Below are 22,064 nucleotides of genomic sequence, written 5' to 3'. Positions count from 1 at the left end.
GTTGAATAAGATGGCCTTAAAGGTCCCTTCCAGCTCTAGATATCAGATCCTTCCACAGTCAAGTGAAAAGTCTTGGGTACAGGTGGGGCAAATAGGATTATTATTCTTATTAGTAAGTGGCCAGGAAGCTATAAGGCTATTTGATTTAATGCTTGGATCTACAAAGCTAAGGGGTCAGTCAGTCAATAAGCATTGATTAAACATTGTGTTTAATGACAGGAACCATGCTAAGCAAAGGGGAGTAAATCTGGCAGACTCAAATTCAAAATAAAGACAAAAAATAGTCTTTGCCCTCAAGAAGTTTATATTCTAATGGGGAAGAAAAAAATGTACAAAACTAGCTAGTGGTGATATGATTTCTTCTTCCAAATAAGGACATTATTTGGTGGTAGGATGTCCTCAGTGAGGAGGGCTACCATCTTACAAAAGTGACAATTCCTATAAAGGGCAAACTGCCCATCTGGAGGACCACGGCAGCCTCTAGACTCCCTACTCTGACCCTATGTGTCAAGAATGCCTATCCTTAGCCGCTGTGCTGATCACAGCCTGGAAGGAACCTCATAGCCTATCCAACTGAATGCTCTGATTCTACAGGTGAGGAAACTAGCCCACAGAGGTTGAGGGACTTGGCCAAGGTCACACAAGCAGCCAGAGGCTGAACAGGGGGTAAAGCTGGACCCTCCGGCTGCACAGCTAGTGCTCTCTCTCTGCTGCCTTTCTGATATCCTTTCCCTACTCCAGAGCTACAGCGGCTTCCTATCACCTCCTGTGCCCTGGAGACAGCAGCTGTACTTGTTGAGCAGTGGCAATGGAGAGAAAACTTGCCATTTCACGTCCATTTTCTGCTCTAGTTCTCTGGTTTAAACTGTGTTCTAGCTGGATGAATCTGCTTGTGACATACGATCTGGTTAATCTTGCCTTAGAACTTTTATATCTTTTTTTCTATCACCTGGAATGTGTCCCCTCTCTACCTAGCTGGATATCTTCTGATCCTAAAAACCTGGTTCTACATATACTGACCAGCAATGAAGGAGAAGACTTGAATTGGAGTCGCCCAAATTTACCAACTTTATATCTGGGGAAAAATCATGCCTCTCTGGGCTTCAGTTTCCTCATCTGTAAAATGGGTGGAATACTGCCTACTTTACAAGGTCATGAGGTACAAATTAGATAATAAGAGTAGAAATGCTTTTAAAAGTGACATTATCATCTCTTTCTGGAAACCCACCCTAATTAGCCCCACTTCAGGCCAATGCTACCCTCACTCACGTATGTATTCTTTGAGCTTATGAAAGCGAGAGACAGACAAAGACACATAGGGACACAGAAAGAGACAGAGAGAGAGAGACAGTAAGAGACAGAGAGAGAAACAGAGACACGGAGATACAGAAAAAGAGACAGACACAGAGAGAGACAGAGAGAGAGACAAAGAGACAGAGAGGAAAAGAGAGAGAGGGAAAGAGAAAGAGGGAAAATTCTGTCTCTTTCAAGGATTGAGATTTCTATGTGCTTGGTTCACATCCCTTTCCTTTTCCCCCCACAGTCCCTTGTGCTCAGCACATAATGGGTATTCAGCATTCTCTGCTATCTCTTTATACTGAATTACTCAGGTCTAATTTCCATCCTGACCAACTGACTGGTGATGCTTTAATTACTGAGCAGAGACTCACAGCCCTTCCTTCTGCCCTCTCTATCTAAGGCAGCTATTCATAATGTGCTGCTGCTGCTGGCCCTATGTGGTCATTTACAGAAAGTAAACTGAACTGTGTGGGAGTAGCAGGGTTCTCTAACTTAGAAGAAACCTCTGCTCCAGCCAACGTGGTATTCTTGCTCTCTCCAGGTTACATCTTGAACTTGCTCATTTTTCTGACTTTGTTTACCCCATCTAAAACATCTTCTCCAAGAAAATCCTCCCCATTCTTCAATTCCTCAGCCACTCCAAAAAGTTCTCTTATCATCCTTGTCTACACTGACAGCCCCCTCCTCTAAACTCTGATAGTACCTATTGTCTGTACCATTGATTTGGCACTTAATCATACACTGTGTAGTTTAATTGGTTATATCTTTTTATGTGCAGATATCTTATTTCCCCAGATAGATTGTAAACTCCTTGAGAGCAGCAAGAAACCACGCTGCATACTTCATTCTATTCTTCCAAAGCACCTAACCATATGTAGTGGATGATTACTGGATTTGGGAATCAGACCAGGGTTCAAATCTCTCCTTGGATATTTATTCACTGTGTGAGAATGGGCCAATTATTTTACTTAGAGGCCTAGTTCAGATATGTAACGAGGACCAAGGACAAACATCACAGGGGATAGGAGTGGGTGGGGAGGCAGCTAATTATATCTGTACAACCTACATCAGCCTCAAGGATTACTTGAGAAAAGTGCTTGGAAAACATTAAGGGGACAGGGATTGTACCCATGATTTCATTGGTGAAGGGATCTCCCGGTATGGAACTTCCTCTACCACTGCAGTACCACTATTGGTACCTCCCCTACAACTTATGTTCTTAGAAGGCTGCCATGAGTATTGAGTGGCAACATGACTAAACAGCCAGTATGTATTAGAGGTTGGTCTTCAATATAGATCTCTGTGGCTCTGAGGCCAGTTTTCTACCCACTACACCAACATGCCTCTCTACAGACCTTAAAGCACAATATGAATGTGAGTGATGTTGTCTTGTATGTGCTCAGTAAGAACTTACTGATAAAATGACTGTTAGAATGTTTCCCAAATGTTACTAGTCAAACTTACTTGCATGGGTTGGCAGATGATGGTGAGGGGAGAAGTGTCCCCTGGGCCCTCCTCCTGCTGCCGCCTCTCCAAAATGCCATCACTGAACATGAGTGAGCTGGAGGACGATGATGTGCTCAGAATTGAATATGAACTACAGAGAAAAGGACAGGAAGACATAAACTCCTGGCACCGTGAGCAATACAGGTCATGTGTTCTCTGGCCCTCAGGATGAATAAGAGTATGGGACTTAATTAACATGAAAAAACATGGGAGGCAGTGATGGTGATGGTCAACAGCAAAGGGGGAGGAAACGGCATCCAGATTCCTTGGGAAGAACATCTTGTTCTACTTTGAAGAGTCAAGCAGTTAATAAATTAAGGGTAGACAGATTTATTTGTGCATGAATCCAATTGGAAGCCCCTCTGGACAGGGATGGGGTCCATCATTTATATATTTAGTACAGTGTCACTGGCATGGCTGGTACCAACCACATATTTAGCTATAATGCCACAGAAATTATATGCCACTGTTTCCAGCTATTATCCCAGCTGAAAAAAAAAATAAACAATTCCTGCTGTTAATCTTACTGTCCATAGCCATTTTCATAGGAAAGGAGGGCTTTTTGTATCCCCACTCACTTATCTTCAGCTCTCCAGTCACAGAAACCTTGTGACTGCTTGCCCCCTCTCCGGCCTCCCCTCTCTCACCCCCAAATTAGATAATCAATTGGAGAAGAGTTTTACAGGTGATCATCCTTGAGACAAGACCCTCCATTCAAAGTTTAATAAAGGACTGTCAGAGCCCAACTAGGGTTAACGCTGAATAGGAGCCAGTCACATCCAGTCCCTCTTTCCCCCCACATTAAGTTACTTTGAATTAGCAAGCTTGTTGGAAAAATTCAATGAAACATGTTCTCTGGCCTCTCTGGGAAACCTGAAGGGAAGCATTTAATGCATGTGTTACACAGATACCTAGAAATAAAGACCTTTCTTCCTGCCACTAATAGGAATGACAGCCATCACAGTAACAAAACAAATGTGTAGAGTATCCATCGGCGCCACGCTAACATCATCTGAGCCTTCTTTTTTTCTGACAGCAATGTGCCTCCTCCTAATGACCCTCTCTATACCCCCCAGCTGGAGAGACGCCAGCCTCCCTCCCTGCCTCAAAGCTTTGGGGGCCTGAAATGATGGGATTTGTGGAATCACGTTGCCACATCTTGCTGGTTTGTGCCTCCTCACTTCTCAGCTCAATTATGGCTTTGAAGAGATCGACTGGCTTCCTTCCCTCCTTCCCACATTCCACTGACAAAAACACTGTCAGCTTCCTCAGCTGTCAATGCAACAAAAGGGATGTGATTCACTCTGATTTGGGGCTGTCAGTTTCAATAAGGTAACAGTCAGGAACTTTATTTTGAAAACAGCCCCAAAACCGCCTCATCTCCTTAAAGCCCATAGCTATGCCTGTTCATCCCTGAGGATAACTTGTTTGGAAAATGCATCCTGAAACTGTCTAGCTTAGCCCACCCAGCTGAGGTGCCCAATCTGTACTCTGAAAATCAGTCAGCAACTGGAGAAACCCAGACCCAGAGCAGGAGTGCCCAAGTCCTAAGGACTGTTTTTAAGAATGGTGAAGAGAGCTTGGAAAAGTGTACAGAGGACTGGAAAATAGGAAGGATAAGAAAGAGATCACCTAGCCAAGATAAGAAAAGTCTGAAAGGAGCTCTGATAGTTTCAAATAAAATTCATAATCTGACATTAACCCAAGACCAAGGAGTAGGTCATGGAAGAATAATCCATTTAATTTCAAACATACTTCTCAGCTGAGATACCACCAGTAATCTTCCCCTTCGAAAAAGGGGAATACAACTTCCTATAATCTGACAATCCAATCATGTTACATTCACTCAGGTTTATTCCAAGCTTGAGTTAATGTAAAGGCCACTTTAAAAGAGAGAGAGACAGACAGAGACAGAGAGAGAGACAGAGAAAGAGAGGCAGAGAGAAACAGAGAGAGAGAGAGAGAGAGAGAGAGAGAGAGAGAGAGAGAGAGAGAGAGAGAGAGAGAGAGAGAGAGAGAGATTGGGTGTGTAGGTGCTATAAAATGGGTTCTAAGGAATGTATACAGAGTTCCCTTTCCTTACTGACCCATATTTTTCTGGCAGTTAGCAGGAAATAAATCTAAGAGTTCTGCTTCATATGTCAAAGCTGTCAGACCTTTCCAACTTCAATCTGAACTTATGGAGAGGAAAGGGATGTGGGATAGAAGAGAGATTAGAAAATATTCCTGACTCTGTATTTATGACTTATGTTCCTAAAGCTAAGGAAGGGAGGGAGTTTTCTCAATTCTTCTTTCCCTAGACAAAATATAAGACTCGAATTACCTCTCTCTGCTTGTCTTTCAAGGTTGTAAAAAATAATAATAATAATAACTTTATTGATGTTGGCCACCATGTGTTGGCATGAGGCAGAGCACAGGTTTAACTAAGAGGGAAGAAAAGTAAACCAGCCCCCTCCCGTTGGCAGGATGCCTGGGCACACAGGACAGGAGAGCCAATCAAGGAGGGTGGGCATGGTTTGGTCTTCCTCATTTTAGACGAATTGAAGAGTCCCACACAGGTTTCGATGAACCTCAGATTCAGCTGGGGATGGACAGAGGGGTCAGCCCAGAGAATGACACGCCATCTTTCAGAAAGGTATGTCACAGTCAATGACACCATACTGCCATGATATTGTGGACAGCACTTGAATTGGAGTTGGTGAGATCGAGGGTTGAATGGGCTGCTCAGACACTTATTAGTTGTGTGACTTTTCTTAGTTACTTGTCTTCCTTCCCTGAGCCTTTCTTATATGCAAAATGGGAATAATAAAGGTCCCTACATCACAAGGCTGCTGCGAAGATAAAATAATACTTTAAAGATATTTGCAAAAAGACTAAAAAAATGGGAATGAATTTTATTACTGACTTGGCAAGGGGGAAATTTGCCTGGCCTGCTTTGTGGAAGTCATATAATGATAACAACAATAACAAAAATAGCAATGATAATAATAACTAGCATTTATATAAACTTTTAAAGTTATCAAAGGGTTATTTCAACTAATGCTTTAAACAACCCTATGAGAAAGGTGCTATTATTATCCACATTTTACACCTGAAGAAAATAGGGTGGGGGAGTGAGCTGCCCAGGGCCACAAATTTAGTTAAAAATCAGAGACAGGGTTTGATCTCACTCCAAAGCCAGCACTCTGTCCTCTACACAATCTAGCTAGCTGCCTGTAGGGCACACTGTGCAGGAAATACTGGGTCTTAGTTTACCACTAAGGTTCGATGGACAAGAATCCCAAACTAACGAGGGCCAAAGGCACTGGGATATCTTTCAAGGAACACTTCACTCTAGGCATAATAGTAATAATAATAAAAATAGCTAACATTTATATAGTGCTGACTATATGCCAGACACTGGGCTAAGCACTATGCAATTGTTATCTCATTTGATCTTCACAACAACCCTGTAAGATAGGTGCTATTATTATCTCCATTTTACAAATGAGGAAACTGAGGCAAAGAGGTTAACTGAATTGCCCAAGATCACACAGCTAATAAGTATCTGAGGTCAGATTTGAACTCTGATCTTTCTGACTCCAGGTTCTGTGTTCTCTATCCACTGTGCCATCTAGCTGCCCCATGCTTCCCCCACTATGGTTCCTAGGCTCCAGACCCCAAACAGAACTTAGATAGCAATTTTTATCTGATTATGCAAATTGTACATGGTGAGGTGGACCTGTCCATGTAACCTCCTTCCCAGGCCCTACACAGCTAGCCCAAAGCCTAAAGACTATACATCTTCTCTCCCCCTGGACCCCATGTATTTTTTTTTTAAATTCCACATACCTTGCTTCAGGGTATAGAACCCTTAAAAGTTCTATGTGATTCCATGAGGAAGACTAACCATAAAAAGCAGTAGGCCCCAAGAGTCTGCTTACCCATGGAATATCCAGGTACTGCATTCATCTGCCTTGGTGATGTAATTCTCAGGCAGGAGCCCAGAACAGCCAGTGGTTAAGGACGTGCCATAGATCCAGCCCTCACTGGTACTTGTCTGCTCCATTGGAGACATGAAAATGAAATCTCCAGGCACCAGCTCCAGCTCATCGTCATTTTGTGGAGTGTAAGGATAGATTACTTGCAGCGTCTGAGAAAGAGAAGGAAGGAGGCATGTGAAAACTCTACCCAAACCATTCCTGTAAATGTTCTTGTAAGTGGGCAAGTTTGTTTTCTCCTATCCTATCCTGTTCAGTTGTTTTCAGATGTGTCCAACTCTTCATGATCCCATTCGAGGTTTTCTTGGCAAACATACTGGAGTAGTCTGCCACTTCCTTCTCCAGCTCATTTTACAGGGGAGGAAAATAAGGTAAACAGGGTTAAGTGAGTTGCCCAGGGTCACACAGCCAGTAAGTGACTGAGACCAGATTTTAATTTGGGTCTTCCTGATTCTAGGCCTAGCCCTCTATCCACTGAGTCACCCACTTGCCTCCTAGGCAAACAGAGGTTAAGTGACTTGTCCAGAGTCACACAGTTAAGCTAATAAGTGTTTGAGATAAGATTTGAACTCACTCTATCCAACACTCAACCCACCACCCAGTCTTTTACTAGAAAGAATCACAAAAGATGCTCATTTTTCAAGTAGATATCATGGCTTCCTATTGTATCTAGAATGAAATATAACTGCTATATTTCAAAGTCTTTTACAACCTTATCCCTACTTCATTTTTCCATCTTTATTAGCCAAACTGTCTTTCTCTCTGTTCCTCACGAGTGAAACTCCATCTCTTTTGTTTTTGAGTAAAATTTCATTCTCTCCTCACCTCTACCCAGGGGTGTTATAGAGTCAGAGAGCTGATTATCAAATTTTCAGCATGAGAAATTACACTTTGGAAATGGGCAAATGCTACAAATCAGGGTTTGATTTAATGTTTTGCTAACTGTATAGACTTAAGAAAAAGTGACGAAAATGTTAATAATTCAGATTAAATGAACAACATGGAGTGTGTGTATGTGTGTGCGTATACTTTGATTTTCTAGGCCAGTGGTGTCACATTCTAATAGAAATGGGGTCACTAAACCAATACATAAGGATGTCTAGGGAAGCATATTGACTTAGAAAACCACATATTAACATTATCTGTATTCTATTGTATTTTTATTTATTTTGTTCAATATTTCCCAATTACATTTTAAGCTGGTTCAGGTTCCCTTGGGAGTGTCATGGAAGGCCTCTCTATATTCTGACACCTCTAGTCTACACTCAAAAAATGATAGAGAAAATGTTAATAATTAGATTAAACTTAAAAAGTAAGCCCTGCATATTTACCAGCACACGACTGCCTCCTCCTTGTGGAAGCCCCTCTCTTCCTTCAGGATGGTATTTTGTACTTAACTACTTTGTGCTCCTCTCCTTAAATTTCTTTCTATATATGTGCATTACGCCACTGCTGTCTCCCCTGTAGAATGTATATTACTTGTGAGTGGGGATTATTTTTTTTTTCTATTTGCCTGTAATAATGTTGGTGATTAATACTTATCAATTGATGGATCTGAAAAAAAATTCCATATCCTTTGGAAACAAGTTTATGCTGGATACTGACAGGCTGGTTCAGATGAATTTCCTTGAACTACCTTAACAGAGATTGATTCATTTGTTGTTTTACATCCCCAGGGCCTAACAGTGCCTGGCACAAAGGAAATGCTTGTTGCTTGAATGATTGACTTCACCCATGAGGGAAGAGATTTCATTTTTGGATTAGCATCAAAATACACCAGAGGCATTTTAGGAAACTGTTCCTTGCAAACAGATTTGGACCCAGTCACCCACTGTCCCATCTGCTAGTATAGGCACCAATGTAAAATTTTTTTCCCTCAGGGAAAACCATTCTTCTCTGTGGAGAGAATATGTGTGAAGGTCTAAGTCTTCCAACATGGAGGGCACTGTAATGCATGGGACAAATAGTAGAGCTTTGCTGTTACTGGGGCATTTCAGTTGTGTCCAACCCTTTGTGATTCCATTTAGGGTTTTCTTTGCAAAAATACTGGAGTGGTTTGTCATTTCCCTCTCATTTTACATATGAGGAAACTGAGGTATTAAGTGATTTGCCCAGGGTCATACAGCTAGTGTCTGAGGCCAGATTTGAATTCAGGAAGATGAGTCTTCCTAACTTTAGGCCCAACACTGTATTGCACCACCTAGCTGCCCTAATATTTGAGCTAGAAAGCACCTTAGTCCAAAAACCCTCTTTTCATTTCATTTAGGATCCAATGAGATGACATTCATAAACCTTTGTAAACTTTTATACTTATAGAGCAGAAATACTAGATGAATGTTCATTACTACTACTAGTGCTATTATTATTATTGTTATTTCTGCTGTTATTATTATTATTACAGGTGATGAGATGAAAGCCTAGAAAGATTGTTATTTGCCAGGGTCACATTGCAAACTAGAGGCAGAACCAGAATTAGAATCCAGGTTTCCTAACTCCCAGGTAAATATTTTTCCCATTTCATGATGCTGAGAGTTTCTCCCCAGGTCACAATGTTTCCTGGTTTCTCCTATTCTTCTGGCAACTATGGTGGGTGGGACCAACTATGAGCCAGTTCACTTCACTAGGGGCAGAAGTGAAAAGTCAGACTAGGCAGAAGAAGATAGTTAAAGTACAACCTGGCCTGGAGGCAGAGGGATGGACCAATAAATAACCTTCAATAAAATAACCTTGCAATGTAAGATTCATGCTCAGTTCTTTTTAGTTTTACTTATTAGGGCCCATCCATTCCCTTCTCCTCTCCCCGACTCCCAAGTCTGGCTTCCTTCCCACCTCCCCTCAGCAAAGAGCCCTATTCTACACATTGGTGAAACTGATTAAGGACAACATCAACATCACAAGACATTTTTCTTAATCATAGGGGTGTATGTGTGATGAATCCACTAAAAAGAATGTTCCTTTCCCTGGAACGGGGTGGAGGGAGAAGGCTCTTTGTCAGGAGAAAACAAGCCCAGGCTAGAGCTCTTCACTCACTTGAAGAATTCTATAGCTGAGAAGGGCCTGAGAATCCATCTAGATAACCCCCCCCCCCCCCAGCCATGTTACAAGAGGAAACTGAAGCTCAGACAGGAAGCAACTTATCCAACGTCACATAGTGAGTGGCAGAGCTGGGATTTGAACCTAGGTCTTTGTTAACATAAATCCAATCCTTTCTTCGCTATACTACACCGTCTTATACTTAACCTGAGCATGGCCTCTGTTAAAAATGGCTTTTTTTTCTCATGTGCCTATCTTTTAGGAGGTCAGTGTCACAGGAGACTGACTTCAAGCACATTCTAAGGAAGAGCTTTTTAATAGTTAGAATTGTTTGAAAATACAGAGGACTCCCTTGTGGAGATAGTGAGCTCACCATTACTGGACATTTTGGGGGGCAGAGGCTGAATATTTGTCAAGGACAGAAGAAGAGAATTCATAATGCAAGTACTGGGTTGGACTAAATGACCTTATCTAAGGTTCATTCCAACTCCAAGATCTTACACTTCTTACCTTGGGAGGGTAGTATGGAATAACTGATGGAAGACCTGGCCTTAGACCAGGGAAATCTGGGTTCACATCCTGCCTCTTGGATATGCAGGTCACTTAACCTTCTCAGTAAGCCCAGGCAACTTTATAAGATGATAAATTACAGATGATCTACTTGACCCTACCCAGGTGTAGGGATTTTCTACAGTGACAGTTCCTTACACTGAAGAAATCTCACAGGTCTAGACTTTTTTTGTGAAGGGAAGATCATAGGGACAAGGACAGATAACCATGTTCTGGAGATAAAAAAAAAAAACCAAACCAAACTGAGGAACAGAAAAGGAAGGGTGGAGATAAACCTCAGATAATAAAGTGAGGTGAAGGGGGTAGTGCCAGGATTACCTAAGATTCACAATAACCCAAGGTTACACAGAAAAGTAATCTTGAGGTTGGGAAACATCATTATCATCATCAATCATCATCATCTCTAGCATTTATATAGAACTTTAAGATTTACAAAGTGCTTTACAAATCTCATTTTATCCTCACAACTCGACACTTATTACACACAACAAATCTTGGTGCTATCATTGTTCCCATTTTACAGATGAAGGAACTAAGGCAGATGGAGTTTAAGTACTTAAGTACCTGTCACACAGCTAATAAGTGTTTCATATGATGAAGTGAGCCTCATCAAAGCTAACTCCTTTATTTGTTCAAGCAATCCCATTCCATCCTATCTTCTCCAACAAATTGCCCTGTATGTCATCTCCACTGTCTCTTATTTTCAATTGTTTTCTCTCTACTGGTTCATTTCCTACTGTCTACAAATATGTCCGTGTCTAGCCTCAAAAAAACCCCTTACTTGATCCTTCCATTTCTGCTATCTATATCTTTTCTTCCCTTTATCGTTAAATTCCTTAAAAAGGCCATCTACAATAAGTGTCTCTGCTTTCTCTCCTCTCACTCTCCTTTTACAATCTGGCTTCTGACTGTATCGTTCCACCAAAACTGCTCTCTCCAAGGGCGTTTTCTTGATCCTCACTCCTTGACCTCTCTGTAGCTCTGGCACTGTTGATGACTCTCTCGTCCTTTTCTCTTCTCTCTAGGTTTTTGGGACATCACTCTCTCCTGGTTCCCCTACATATCTGACAACTCCAGATCACACCTTCTACCTCCAGGTGTCCCTCCAGGTTTTGTCCTGTCTCTCTTCTCCTTCTCTACCTCTTCACCTGGTGATCTCATCAGCTCCCATGGATTTAATTACCATCTCTATGCTGATGATTCTCAAATCTACCTTTCCTGTCCTGGTATTTCTGCAGACTTCCAATCTCACATCTCCAAATGACTTTCAGACATCTTGAACTGGATGTCCAGTAGACATTTTAAACTCAATATAGCCAAATTAGAACTCATTTATCTTTTCCCCAAATCCTCTCTACCTCCTACCTTCCCTGTTATTGTAGAAAGCAACACCATCCTCCCAGTTCCTCTGGTCCATGAGCTAGGAATCATCCTGGATTTCTCTCTATCTCTCACTCCCATAACCAGGTTATTGCTAAGGCCTGTCAGTTTCACCTTTGCCCCCTTCTCTCCTCTGACATTGTCCCCACCCTGGTGCAGGTCCCCATCACCTCTCACCTGAACTATTGCAATAGCTGCTGGTGGGTCTGCTGCTTCAAGTCTCTCCCCACTCTAATCCACCCTCCACACAGCCACCAAAATGTTTTTCCTAAAATGAAGTTTTGATCATGTCACCTCCCCTACTCAAAAATTTCATTGGCTCCCTATTGCCTCCAGGAGCAAATACGAAATGCTCTGGCATTTTAAAGTCTTTTATAACCTAAGCTCCTCCCACCTTTCCTGTCTTCTTACACTTTACTTTCTGACACACCCTCTTCCATCCAGCAACCCTGGCCTCCTAGCTGTTCCATAAACAAGGCACTCCATCTTTTCACTCTTGGCATTTTCGCTGGCTGTCCCTCACACCTGAAGTGCTCTCACTCCTCCGATCCATCTACTGACCTCCCTGGCTTCTTTCAAATCCCAATAAATTCCCACTTTCTCTATCTTCCTCAATTTATCCGGATTCCAGAGTCTTTTTCCTTTGTTATTTCTTATCGATCTTTTATATAGTTTGTTTGGTATATATTTGTTTGCATATTATTCCCTCCCCACCCCCTTTGAGATTGTAAGCTCCTTGAGGGCAGGGGCTGTCTCTTGCCTCTTTTCGTATCTCCTGTGCTTATTAGCACAATGTCCAGCATACAGTAGGCACTTAATAAATGTTCACTGAATTGAGGCCAGATTTGAAGTTGGGCCTAAATCAGGCCCAACTATCTATCTATGGTGCCAAAGTACAGGTTAGAGAAGCAAGTGCCTAACTTTGCATTATGTTGTTATGTTTTTACATATGTTTTCCATTAATATGTCTATCTGTAAGACTTCTGTTTGTGTGTGTGCCCTGAATCCTCCACTAAATTGCATGCTTCCCCAATAGATTAAACTTCGCTGAAGTTACATGTCTGATATCTCTCTGTGGAGGAGAATTATGATTATGTGTGGAGCTGCGGAGACAGACCAGATCATCTTTTAACCCTCGTAGCTCTCAACTGCTACAGGGAGACAACCAAAGCCATTGTAGTCCCAATGTACCAGATATAAAGTGAAAGGTCCTGCACAGAAGGATGATGGGTATCTGTACATGCAAACCTAGTGAACCTGCATACAAATGGAAGGCAGACATTGGTTGGAATCCCACCTCAGACACTTCCTAGCTGTGTCTCCTTGGCCAAATCACTTCACCTCCCTGACCTGCATTGTCTTCATCTCTAAAATGGGGATAATAATAACACCCACCTTGGGGCGGCCAGGTGGTTCAGCGAGTAAGAGCACCGGCTCCAGTGTCGGGATGACCTGGGGATCAAATCTGGGCTCAGATACTCAGCACCACACCCAGAAATAACTGGTCGTGTAACCTTGAGCAAGTTACTTAACCCCGATTGCTTTAAAAAATAATAACACCCACCTTAGCATGGTTGTTGTGAGTACCAGATGAGATAATATATGAAAAGTACTTTGCAAACCTCAAAGCTTTATGTCATTATTATTGTTATTAACAAGTTGACTGATGACTTTCATTGACCTCCTATAGGAAGCCTTTCCTCATCCCTCTGGCTGATAGTGCAGTCTTCCTCCTCTAAATATCTTGGCTTTATTTACCTGTTTTCACATTGCTTCCCTCTGCACCCCTCTCTCCCATGCAAGCTCACTGAGGATAGAGACTGCTTTTTTTTTTTTTTTTTTTTTTTTATCTCCATTACCTAGCTCAGTGACTTCCACATAGTAGGTGCTTTTAAATAAATAGTTTGGGATGTAATTGGATTTGAGACTCAAACACAGAACTCATCCTGGCTTGGCACCACCTCAGTTCCTTTCTCTGTTTGCCTCACTGACACAATCAACCAAGAGAGACACAATCAATTAAGCCCAAGGGATGAGAGGGTCCTACACAAATACAGGAAGGCTCTATTAAGGCAAACGGACTTCAAAGTGGAAATTGTATTCTGAGGGGGGCTATGCAAAGAGCTATTGAAAAGAACAGTAACAAATGAGCTTTTACACATTCAAGATAAAAAGGGACAAGTTATTTTTAGACAATAATTCATGTGGGTGTTTGCAGTCTCTCTCTCTCCCCCTCTCAATCTCTTTCCTCTGTGCCAATTGAGTAAGAATGTGGGTCAGGCAGAAAAGCAATTACCCTTTGTGTTAACTGGAGGGCGGTGTTGATTAGAAGACATTCCTGGTAAAATTCCATGGCCACCTTTCTTCCCTGCTCTTCTCATAAAAGGAGGCCATCCCAGAGTTAGCCTGACTTTTCAGATAATTCCTCCCTGATTTTCTCTTCTTTCTCTAGGTCCCACCCCATGTAATTCCTGGAATGACTTCTCTTCTAGGTAGGGGCAAGCCAGCCTGGATGCTTAGTGCTTCTAGAAACCCTCCCAGGGTGATGCTGAAAGAGACAGCAGGATTCTCACCAGGGTCCAAACTCTGCCTTGGGTCTTGCACCAGTCACTTAGGACCTATTTCCCCATACATAAAAAAGGGATTATGAAAATACTTGTAAACACCTAGCTCTCAGCTCAAAGAATATAATGCAAGAAAAGCACCATTTAATAATATGCTAAATAAATGTACTGTTAATAATAATAATGTACTTTTTTCACCAACTAGACAGTAGTCTCCTTGAAGGCAAGGCCTTGTTTTTCTTACATTTCTCTCTACTCCTTCCTTCCCCTTCCCTCCATGGCACCGTAAACATAAAAAGTGTTTATAAATACCTGGTGAATGTTCTGATGTCATGTTTTATTTGGGTGCCCTTTTGCTGCTAAAAGATTCTAGAGAGAGACATTTGAATTTTTATTTAAAATCAGTCTTTCCAATGTTTAAAAGTATTTTACCCATTTATTACCTTTTTCTTTTTTTTTCTTTTTTGCTTTTTGTAGGGCAATTGGGGTTAAGTGACTTGCCCAAGGTCACACAGCTAGTTTTTGTGTTATGTGTGTGAGTCTGGATTTGAACTCAGGTCCTCCTGACTCAAGAGCTGGTACTCTATTCACTGCGCCACCTAGCCAACCCTATTACCTTTTTCTAATTCCCAAAATACCCGAATGAAGCATATTTTGGCCAAATATTACCATCACAATGTTTACAGCTAAAGAAACTGCGTCCCAGAAAATTTAAATGACTTGCCAACAAATCTGTTGGTAAGACCTGGTCCATGTTAACAGTTTAGCCAAAAAAACAGCTTCGGCAAAAGGAGAGTTCCTTGAGGACCGTGACTGTTGAGTTTCTTGTCTTTGCATTCCCAGACCTAGGGGTTTAATAAACATCTGTGTAACTGAACTAAACAAAGACCACCAGAGTCAGGAAGGTTTCTCAAGGCACAAGCAAGAGTGGGAATCTTCCCGTTAGTACTTTGTCCAGGGTCCACTAACACCCTACATCTTTAGGTTAAAGAGTAAATATGTCCATATATGATTTTTTTTTTGGAGGGGGAAAGGCAGGGCAATTGGGGTTAAGTGACTTGCCCAAGGTCACACAGTTAGTAAGTGTCAAGTATATGAGGTCACATTTGAACTCAAGTCCTCCTGACTCCAGGGTCGGTGCTCTATTCACTGTACCTCCTAGATGCTCCCTCTTTTTTTTGGAGGGGGAAGGCAAGGCAATCAAGGCTAAGTGACTTGCCCAAGTTCACACAGCTAGTTAAGTGTCAAGTGTCTGAGGCCAGATTTGAACTCAGGTCCTCCTAACTCCAGGGCCGGTGCCCTATTCACTCTGCCACATATTGAGACTGGAATCTAGGTCTCCTGACTCCTAGTCTGACACATTTTTCTATTATTCTACATTGCATTTCTTTGGTACCCACCTGTAGGACCCAGGATGGGACTGTGTACACGTCAGGTGCTTAATCCATGTTGGTAGGTAGCTAAATTCAGAGGGCAGGTCTGGTAGGGATAGGTGAGAGATAGATTACCTCATGGTTAGCAAATCGGATGTCTCGAGAGAATATGGTAGCAACCCAGTCACACCCCAGTTTGACATCAATATTCTGGGCCAGTTTCTCCAGGGTGGGCAGGTGGCTGGCTTGGAAGTGGTAAGCCAGAGTCACATGAAGCTGCTTCTTATGGGGTTCCACGTGCACCTCTGGAAAAAGGATGAAAGAGAAGGGTCTGCAAAGTGGATGCCAAAACAGTCTTGGGAATTAGAGGCACAGCATGGCTGGAGGCCCCACTAGCCCTTTTCCTCCCAAACAGCAAGCCTACAGCCCCCAAATCAGTCACAAAGGTGCTCTGGCCATCCTGAGCAGCAATAAGGGGAAAAGAGAGTAACAAATAAATTCTGTACCAACGTTTCTGAAAATCATTGGAAGTCCACTGGATTCAGTCAATAGTTATTAAATGCTTACTTTGTGCAGAGCACGGTGACATCCCAATACAATGGGAGAAGGTACAAGATTTAGAGAAGATACTACATGTGGTCTCATGCAGCTCACTGTCTAATGGGGGATGTGACACAGATACAAATGGCTTCCATCCAAGCTAGCAGATGTTAAATGCATTAAAGAAGTGCGAAAAGAGCACGATGGGAGGTCCCAGGAAAGGAAGGTCACTATTAACAAGGGAGGAAGCAGGCATTTAAGCTAGGCTTTAAAGGTGGGCAGGAGCTCAGTAGAGGGAAGTAGACTGGTAGGCAGGAGACACACTGGGCATAGGACAAGGACAAAAGGATACTGACATGAAAATTCAGGGCATGTTCAGGGGCAGAGAACACTCCAGAGACTTAAGATAAACAATATATATGTATGGGGCCGCTAGGTGGCGCAGTGAGTAAAGCACCAGCCCCGGAGTCAGGAGGACCCGAGTTCGGTTCTGGCCTCAGACACTTAATACACACACACAAACTAACTGTATAACCTCGGGCAAGGAAAAAAAAAAGAGAAACAGGGTAGTGCCAGGCTGTGGAGGGCCTTGAATTCTAATCTAAGGAATCCAGATTTTACTTAGTAGGTATCAGGGAACTGCTGAAAAATTCTGAGCAGAGGAGTGAAGCGACTTCACCAACGCATACCAAAGTATTTATTCTGGTGTCAGTGTGAAGGATACATTAGAAGATAGGAAAAAAGACATAAAGGAACAGAGGTAAGACAAATCAGGGAGGCAGAATTAATAAGATTAGTGATGAGATGTGAAAAAAAGGAATGGCTGAAGTCAACACCCAGCTAGCCTCCTTCCTTCCGGCCTTCAAGTCCGTGATCCAATAAATCTTGATTCAGATCCCTACAATTTTATTTGGGGAGGAGTACTTACTGTTGTCCAAAGTAAGAGGGGCAGTGGGTGTGGCAAGCACGGGCTTTGCACAGGGCTAAGTAAGGCCTCTAGGTAGCCTCTGGCTTACATAATGTTTGAGTCTGATGGAAGAAATCTGGTCCTTCCATAAGATTCAGGTATCCTCAGGCAAAGCTATAAGGCAGACACACAGGCATTTGACTGCCTATAGTACATTCATGTTACAAAAAAAATTCTCAAATCCATTGGAACCACTTTTAAGTGTAAGATTGTCAGAATTAAGCCAATTTTACTAGACCCACCCAATTCTACCTATTGCCACCAGGGGGCAATAAGGTGGCAAAAAAGCCCAAATCTCTCTCCAAGTTGCCAGAGTGACAAAGTCTCTCACTGGCATAAGCTTTAAGCATCCATAAGAATTGTGGCTGAGCCCTGCTCAATAGTGAAGCCTTTGGGTTCAGCGGCTACATCATGGACTTTGGTTCCTGACAATAAGCCCTCTGCCTAACCTCAGATGCCAGGATTTTAATAGACTCTGACAGCAGGTATAGTTTAATGAGGGAAAACCACTTCTCTGAGGTACCATCAAAGAAAAGGAAACAGTTTACTTCCCAAGCTGTTTCTCAGATATATTAAGGCTGTTTGGAAGGCCAGTCTTCCAGAAACCCTTCTTAATGGGGAAACTGCTCTTCTGGAATGGGAGGAAATCTGAGAAGGCAACCAAACTCAAAGTGCTGAAAAACATGACTGAGTACAGTGTCATGTTCAAGGAAGAGAAATTAGGCTTGTATTATTGGGTCATAAAGTGTGCAAAGGGGAATAAAGTGTGAAGAGACTGGAAATCCAGAAGGGGCCACGCTATGAAGAAAGAGAAGTGCCAGGGGACTTTATATTTTGTCCTGGCGTAACTGAGTGGGAAGCTAATGTGATCCAACCTGTGTTTTAGGAAATCATCTTGGTAGCTAAGTGAAGAACATATTGGAGAAGAGAAAGTCTTCATTCAGAGAGACTAATTAGAAGGCAGAGAGATTAACTAGAAGGCTAGAGGGCCTGAAATAGAGTACAGGCTGTGTGAGACACTGAGAAGGTAAAAATGACAATATTTGGCAACAGACTGAACCAAGATTGTAAAATTGAGTGACTGAGAGGACAGAAGTAAACCAAGAGTAACAGGGTGCTGGGAAAAGGGAAGGATGTGAGGGGGAAAATAAGGAATTCTTTTTCTGGACATGCTGAATTTAAGATGCTTCTGGGCCATCTAGTTGAAATGTTGCAGATGTGAGAGATGGGAACTCAGAAGTGAGATTAGAATTGTTGTTTAGTCGTTTTTCAATCGTGTTCCACTCTTTATGACCCCATTTGGGGTTTTCTTGGCAAAGATGTTGGAGCTGTTTGCCATTTCTTCCTCAAGCTCATTTTATGGATGAAGAAACTGAGGCAGACAGGCTTAAGTGACTTGCCCAGGGTCACACAGCTACTAAGCGTCTGAGGCCGGATTTGAATTCAGGTCTTCCTGATTCCAGGTCTGGCACTCTATCCATTGTGCCACCATCTAAGAATCATCTACATATAAAAGATAGTTGAATCCATGGGAGCTAATGAGCAAATGAAATAGTATATAGAGGAAGAAGAGGGTCTAGTATAGAGCCTTAGAGACACCCACAGTTAAAGTGTTAGAAAGCACGGCAAGGATGAAAATCTAGTCAAGGAGACTGAGAAGAAGAGCTCTGAGAGGCAGGAGGAGAACCAAATACAGCAGAGTCACAAAAACCAAGAGATGGGAGAGGAATATACAGTAAAAAAGAGATGATCAACAGCATCAAGTGCTTACAAGGAGTCAAGAAAGGTGAAGATGGAGAAAGGCCATTAGATCTGACAATTAAGAGATAACTAGTAACTTTGGAAAGAGCAGTTCAAGGAACTGGGATTCTCAAACATGGAAGTCTAAAGGGGCTTCACTTGTGGCCTTGGGCTTCACTTAATCTCTGGGGGCTTCAGTTTTCTTATTTGTAAAATGAAAAGGTTGGACCTGATGATTCCTAAGGTCCCTTTCAGCTCTGACATTCCAAGAAATTAAGATGATTTAATTGCTCAGTAAACACCCTGTAATTCAGTCTTTCCTAATCTTACCCCATCCAGGCCAACCTCATTGGATTTCACCGATGCTATTTTCCGCCCATTCGTTCTCCAGGCCTCAATAAACATCTTCCCTCTTTCCCTTTACCTATCAAAACCCTGTCTACTATTAAAGGCCTTGTTGGTGCCCCATCTCCACAAGAGATTTTCTCTACTACTATCTTTCTCTACTACTCTGGCTCTTTTCCCAACTATTTTTGCTTTATTATCTTTATTTTTCTTCTAGAATTAGTAATCACTGACAAAAAACATTCAAATAAACATAGTGAAAAACAGTATCCTGTAAAACCATAAACTCCAAATTTTGTACAACTCCCAGCTGCTTCTGCACTTAGGATCGGTCAATATTCATAGTTTACTGTTTCATTATTCTAAATGACTTCATGTGATAGTTTAGTCTCCCTAACTATATTAAAGCTCTTTGGGGGTAAGGAACTAATGATAATAATAGTTAATATTATACAGTGCTGATTAAGCACTTTACAATTATTATCTCATTTGATCCCTACAACATCCCTGGGAAGTTCTTAGGTGTTATTATTATCTCCATTTTACAGATGAGGAAACAGAAGCAAACAGGTTCAGTGACTTGCCCAGGGTCATATGGCTAGTACTATTTGAGGCTGGATTTAAACTCAGATCTTCCTGATTCCAGGCCTGGGACTCTAACCACTGAACTCTTCTTCCATCTCTCCACAGCTAGACACAGAACAGATGCTCAATAAATTCTTGTTGATTGATTGATGAATCCTTAAGGGAGCCTGTCTTTGCCCTGTTCCTCTCTGTGTCTTTCTCTGGCCACAGAATTATGTTCCCCCTTTGTGTCTGTTCTTTATTTATGCCATATACCAACCAAACTTCTCATTAAGCTAAGTGAGTTTGTTTGGACCTGTAGCCTCATAGAAGCCAGCTTTGTAACCCCCACTCTCCTCTCTCCTCCAGAATAAACACACAAAACAACCACTCCTTTCAGCTAATTCCTTTGATGGGAAATTTCGCTGGATTAAACTGAAAGCCATGGTTGAAATGAAAGGAGAGAGACATCTTTATGAGGCTGCATTTTTAAGGCTGATCCATGAAGCTGAAGTACATGTAATGAATTTTAGCAAATAAAGGAACTGGCTCGGTGAATATTAATATTATTTAAATACTAAGTGATCATAAGGTCCTACCCTTGTAAAATTCTGACCAAGTGCCTTGGCTCCCAAAGAACTACATGGAATAAATGGGACAAGAGTCATAGGGTTCAAAGTCAGAAGGTCTGAGTTCTAGTCCTAGCTTCTTCTACTTACATGCCATATGAACTTAGAAAAGTTACAATTTGAGTCTCAATTTCCTCATCTGCAAAGTGGGAATAATAATGTGTATACTACCTAATTGCCCTAACCCATAGAGATAGTCTAAGGATCAAATGAGATAATGTATATAAAAGCTTTTTATTATATAAACTTGAAATATTATGATTATTATCAGACCCAGATAAGCAATTGGATGGAAAGGAATATTGGGAAAAGAAAGAATCTTGAATTCTGAATTGGGAAAGGGGGATGTTGCTATACTAGCATGGCCTTAGAGGTCAGCTATTGGTTGCTTCCTGCTCTCATCAAGCAGTATGAAAGACAACTGGTATCTCCCTCACCCTCACCCTCTCCCTCTCCCTCTCCCCAGCCCCCAGTCAAAGCAGGTACCTCAAATAATATGGTTCAGTAAATGGGATGTTTGTTTAGTGATGGGGGGGGGGGCTGTCTAGGTGCTCCTGGTGAGAGAGACCACTCTGCCATGACACTTTCCAGCCATCATTGTCATTCCAGGAGGTGTCCTCACTAACTACCCTGCTTTCTTGTCCTGGGCCCTTCTTGCTGCTGATTGTTCCCTAACTTCCTCGACCCAGACTCACCACATTGCCTACCATATTCTCTCTGGCCATCTTTGTGTACTCCTCGTGCCCAAACCTCTTAGGCCCCGCCCTTTCCACCTCTAGCTCTTGGTACAATAATAAAATCAACACTGCCATTTCTGGAAAGGATGTGTTGATTGCTTCAAAATGCCATTCGATATTTCTGTGATTTCCCAGTCTCAAACAGCCCTCCCTGGTCACCATTCCTTTGTATGTGTGTTCTCTTCCCTTATTAGAAATATAAGATTTTTAAAGACAAGAACTGACTCTCTTTTCATATTTGTATCTCTGGTGCTTAGCACAGTACCTGACACATTGAAGGCACTTAATATCCATCCATTCATTCTTTTGCTTCCACTCTTGGAGCACTCACTTATTGGCTTGGTCCCACTGCCATGCCCTTGCCTGCTGCCTCCCATCTAGCCCCCAGCACCTCAATTTTCTCCAGGCTGAGGAAGCAAGCTCACCAGTTTTAGATGCGGCCTCAGCAGCAAAGTCAGCAGCAAACTTCTTGAGAATCTCTGCACTGTCCTCCTTCACAAAGAGGCCGATGAAGTTGGAGGAGGTGTAGAGCTCGAGGGGCAGTGGGGCTGAAAACTTGCACTTCCAGCGCATGACAGTGGCCTGCAGGGCCTCCCCCAGGGCATCCACCTTGCTGTCCTCACACTGGCAAGAGGAGAGCAAACAGGCTCCAGTCAGAAAGATGGGGAAAGCATGCCTAATGATTCTATGACTTTCCTCTAAAGCCCTAAGGCTTCCGGTAGAGTGACTGAACCACTTTCTATGAGGAGGTGAAGAATTGTAGGCAACTCTTCCTTGTTTCTAAACCAATTATTCATCTTTGTGGTTTAACCATGACTGACCTGGAACCTCCTTCTT

The 22,064-nt window shown here is 42.3% G+C and overlaps 1 protein-coding gene across 3 annotated transcripts in view; it reads right to left on the bottom strand.

The window, feature by feature from the left end:
* The window catches only part of UBASH3B (ubiquitin associated and SH3 domain containing B), a 172,353-nt gene that overhangs the window by 25,137 nt on the left and 125,152 nt on the right, over positions 1-22,064 (bottom strand). For all 3 annotated transcript variants that reach the window (XM_069070076.1, XM_069070075.1, XM_069070077.1), the window contains 4 exons: positions 21,653-21,851; positions 15,841-16,010; positions 6,729-6,937; positions 2,764-2,896 (listed from right to left, as the gene is read on the bottom strand). In XM_069070076.1, coding sequence (XP_068926177.1) covers positions 2,764-2,896; positions 6,729-6,937; positions 15,841-16,010; positions 21,653-21,851 — 711 coding nt within the window. The remainder of the gene's footprint in view (positions 1-2,763; positions 2,897-6,728; positions 6,938-15,840; positions 16,011-21,652; positions 21,852-22,064) is intronic.

This window comes from Petaurus breviceps, unplaced genomic scaffold, assembly GCF_028583685.1.
Source record: "Petaurus breviceps papuanus isolate PSGF00001 unplaced genomic scaffold, PetGlider_PUasm1.0 90804, whole genome shotgun sequence".
Lineage (NCBI taxonomy): Eukaryota > Metazoa > Chordata > Mammalia > Diprotodontia > Petauridae > Petaurus > Petaurus breviceps.
The sequence above is the reverse complement of the archived record's forward strand: the minus strand, read 5'-3'. Positions and strand labels throughout refer to the sequence as shown.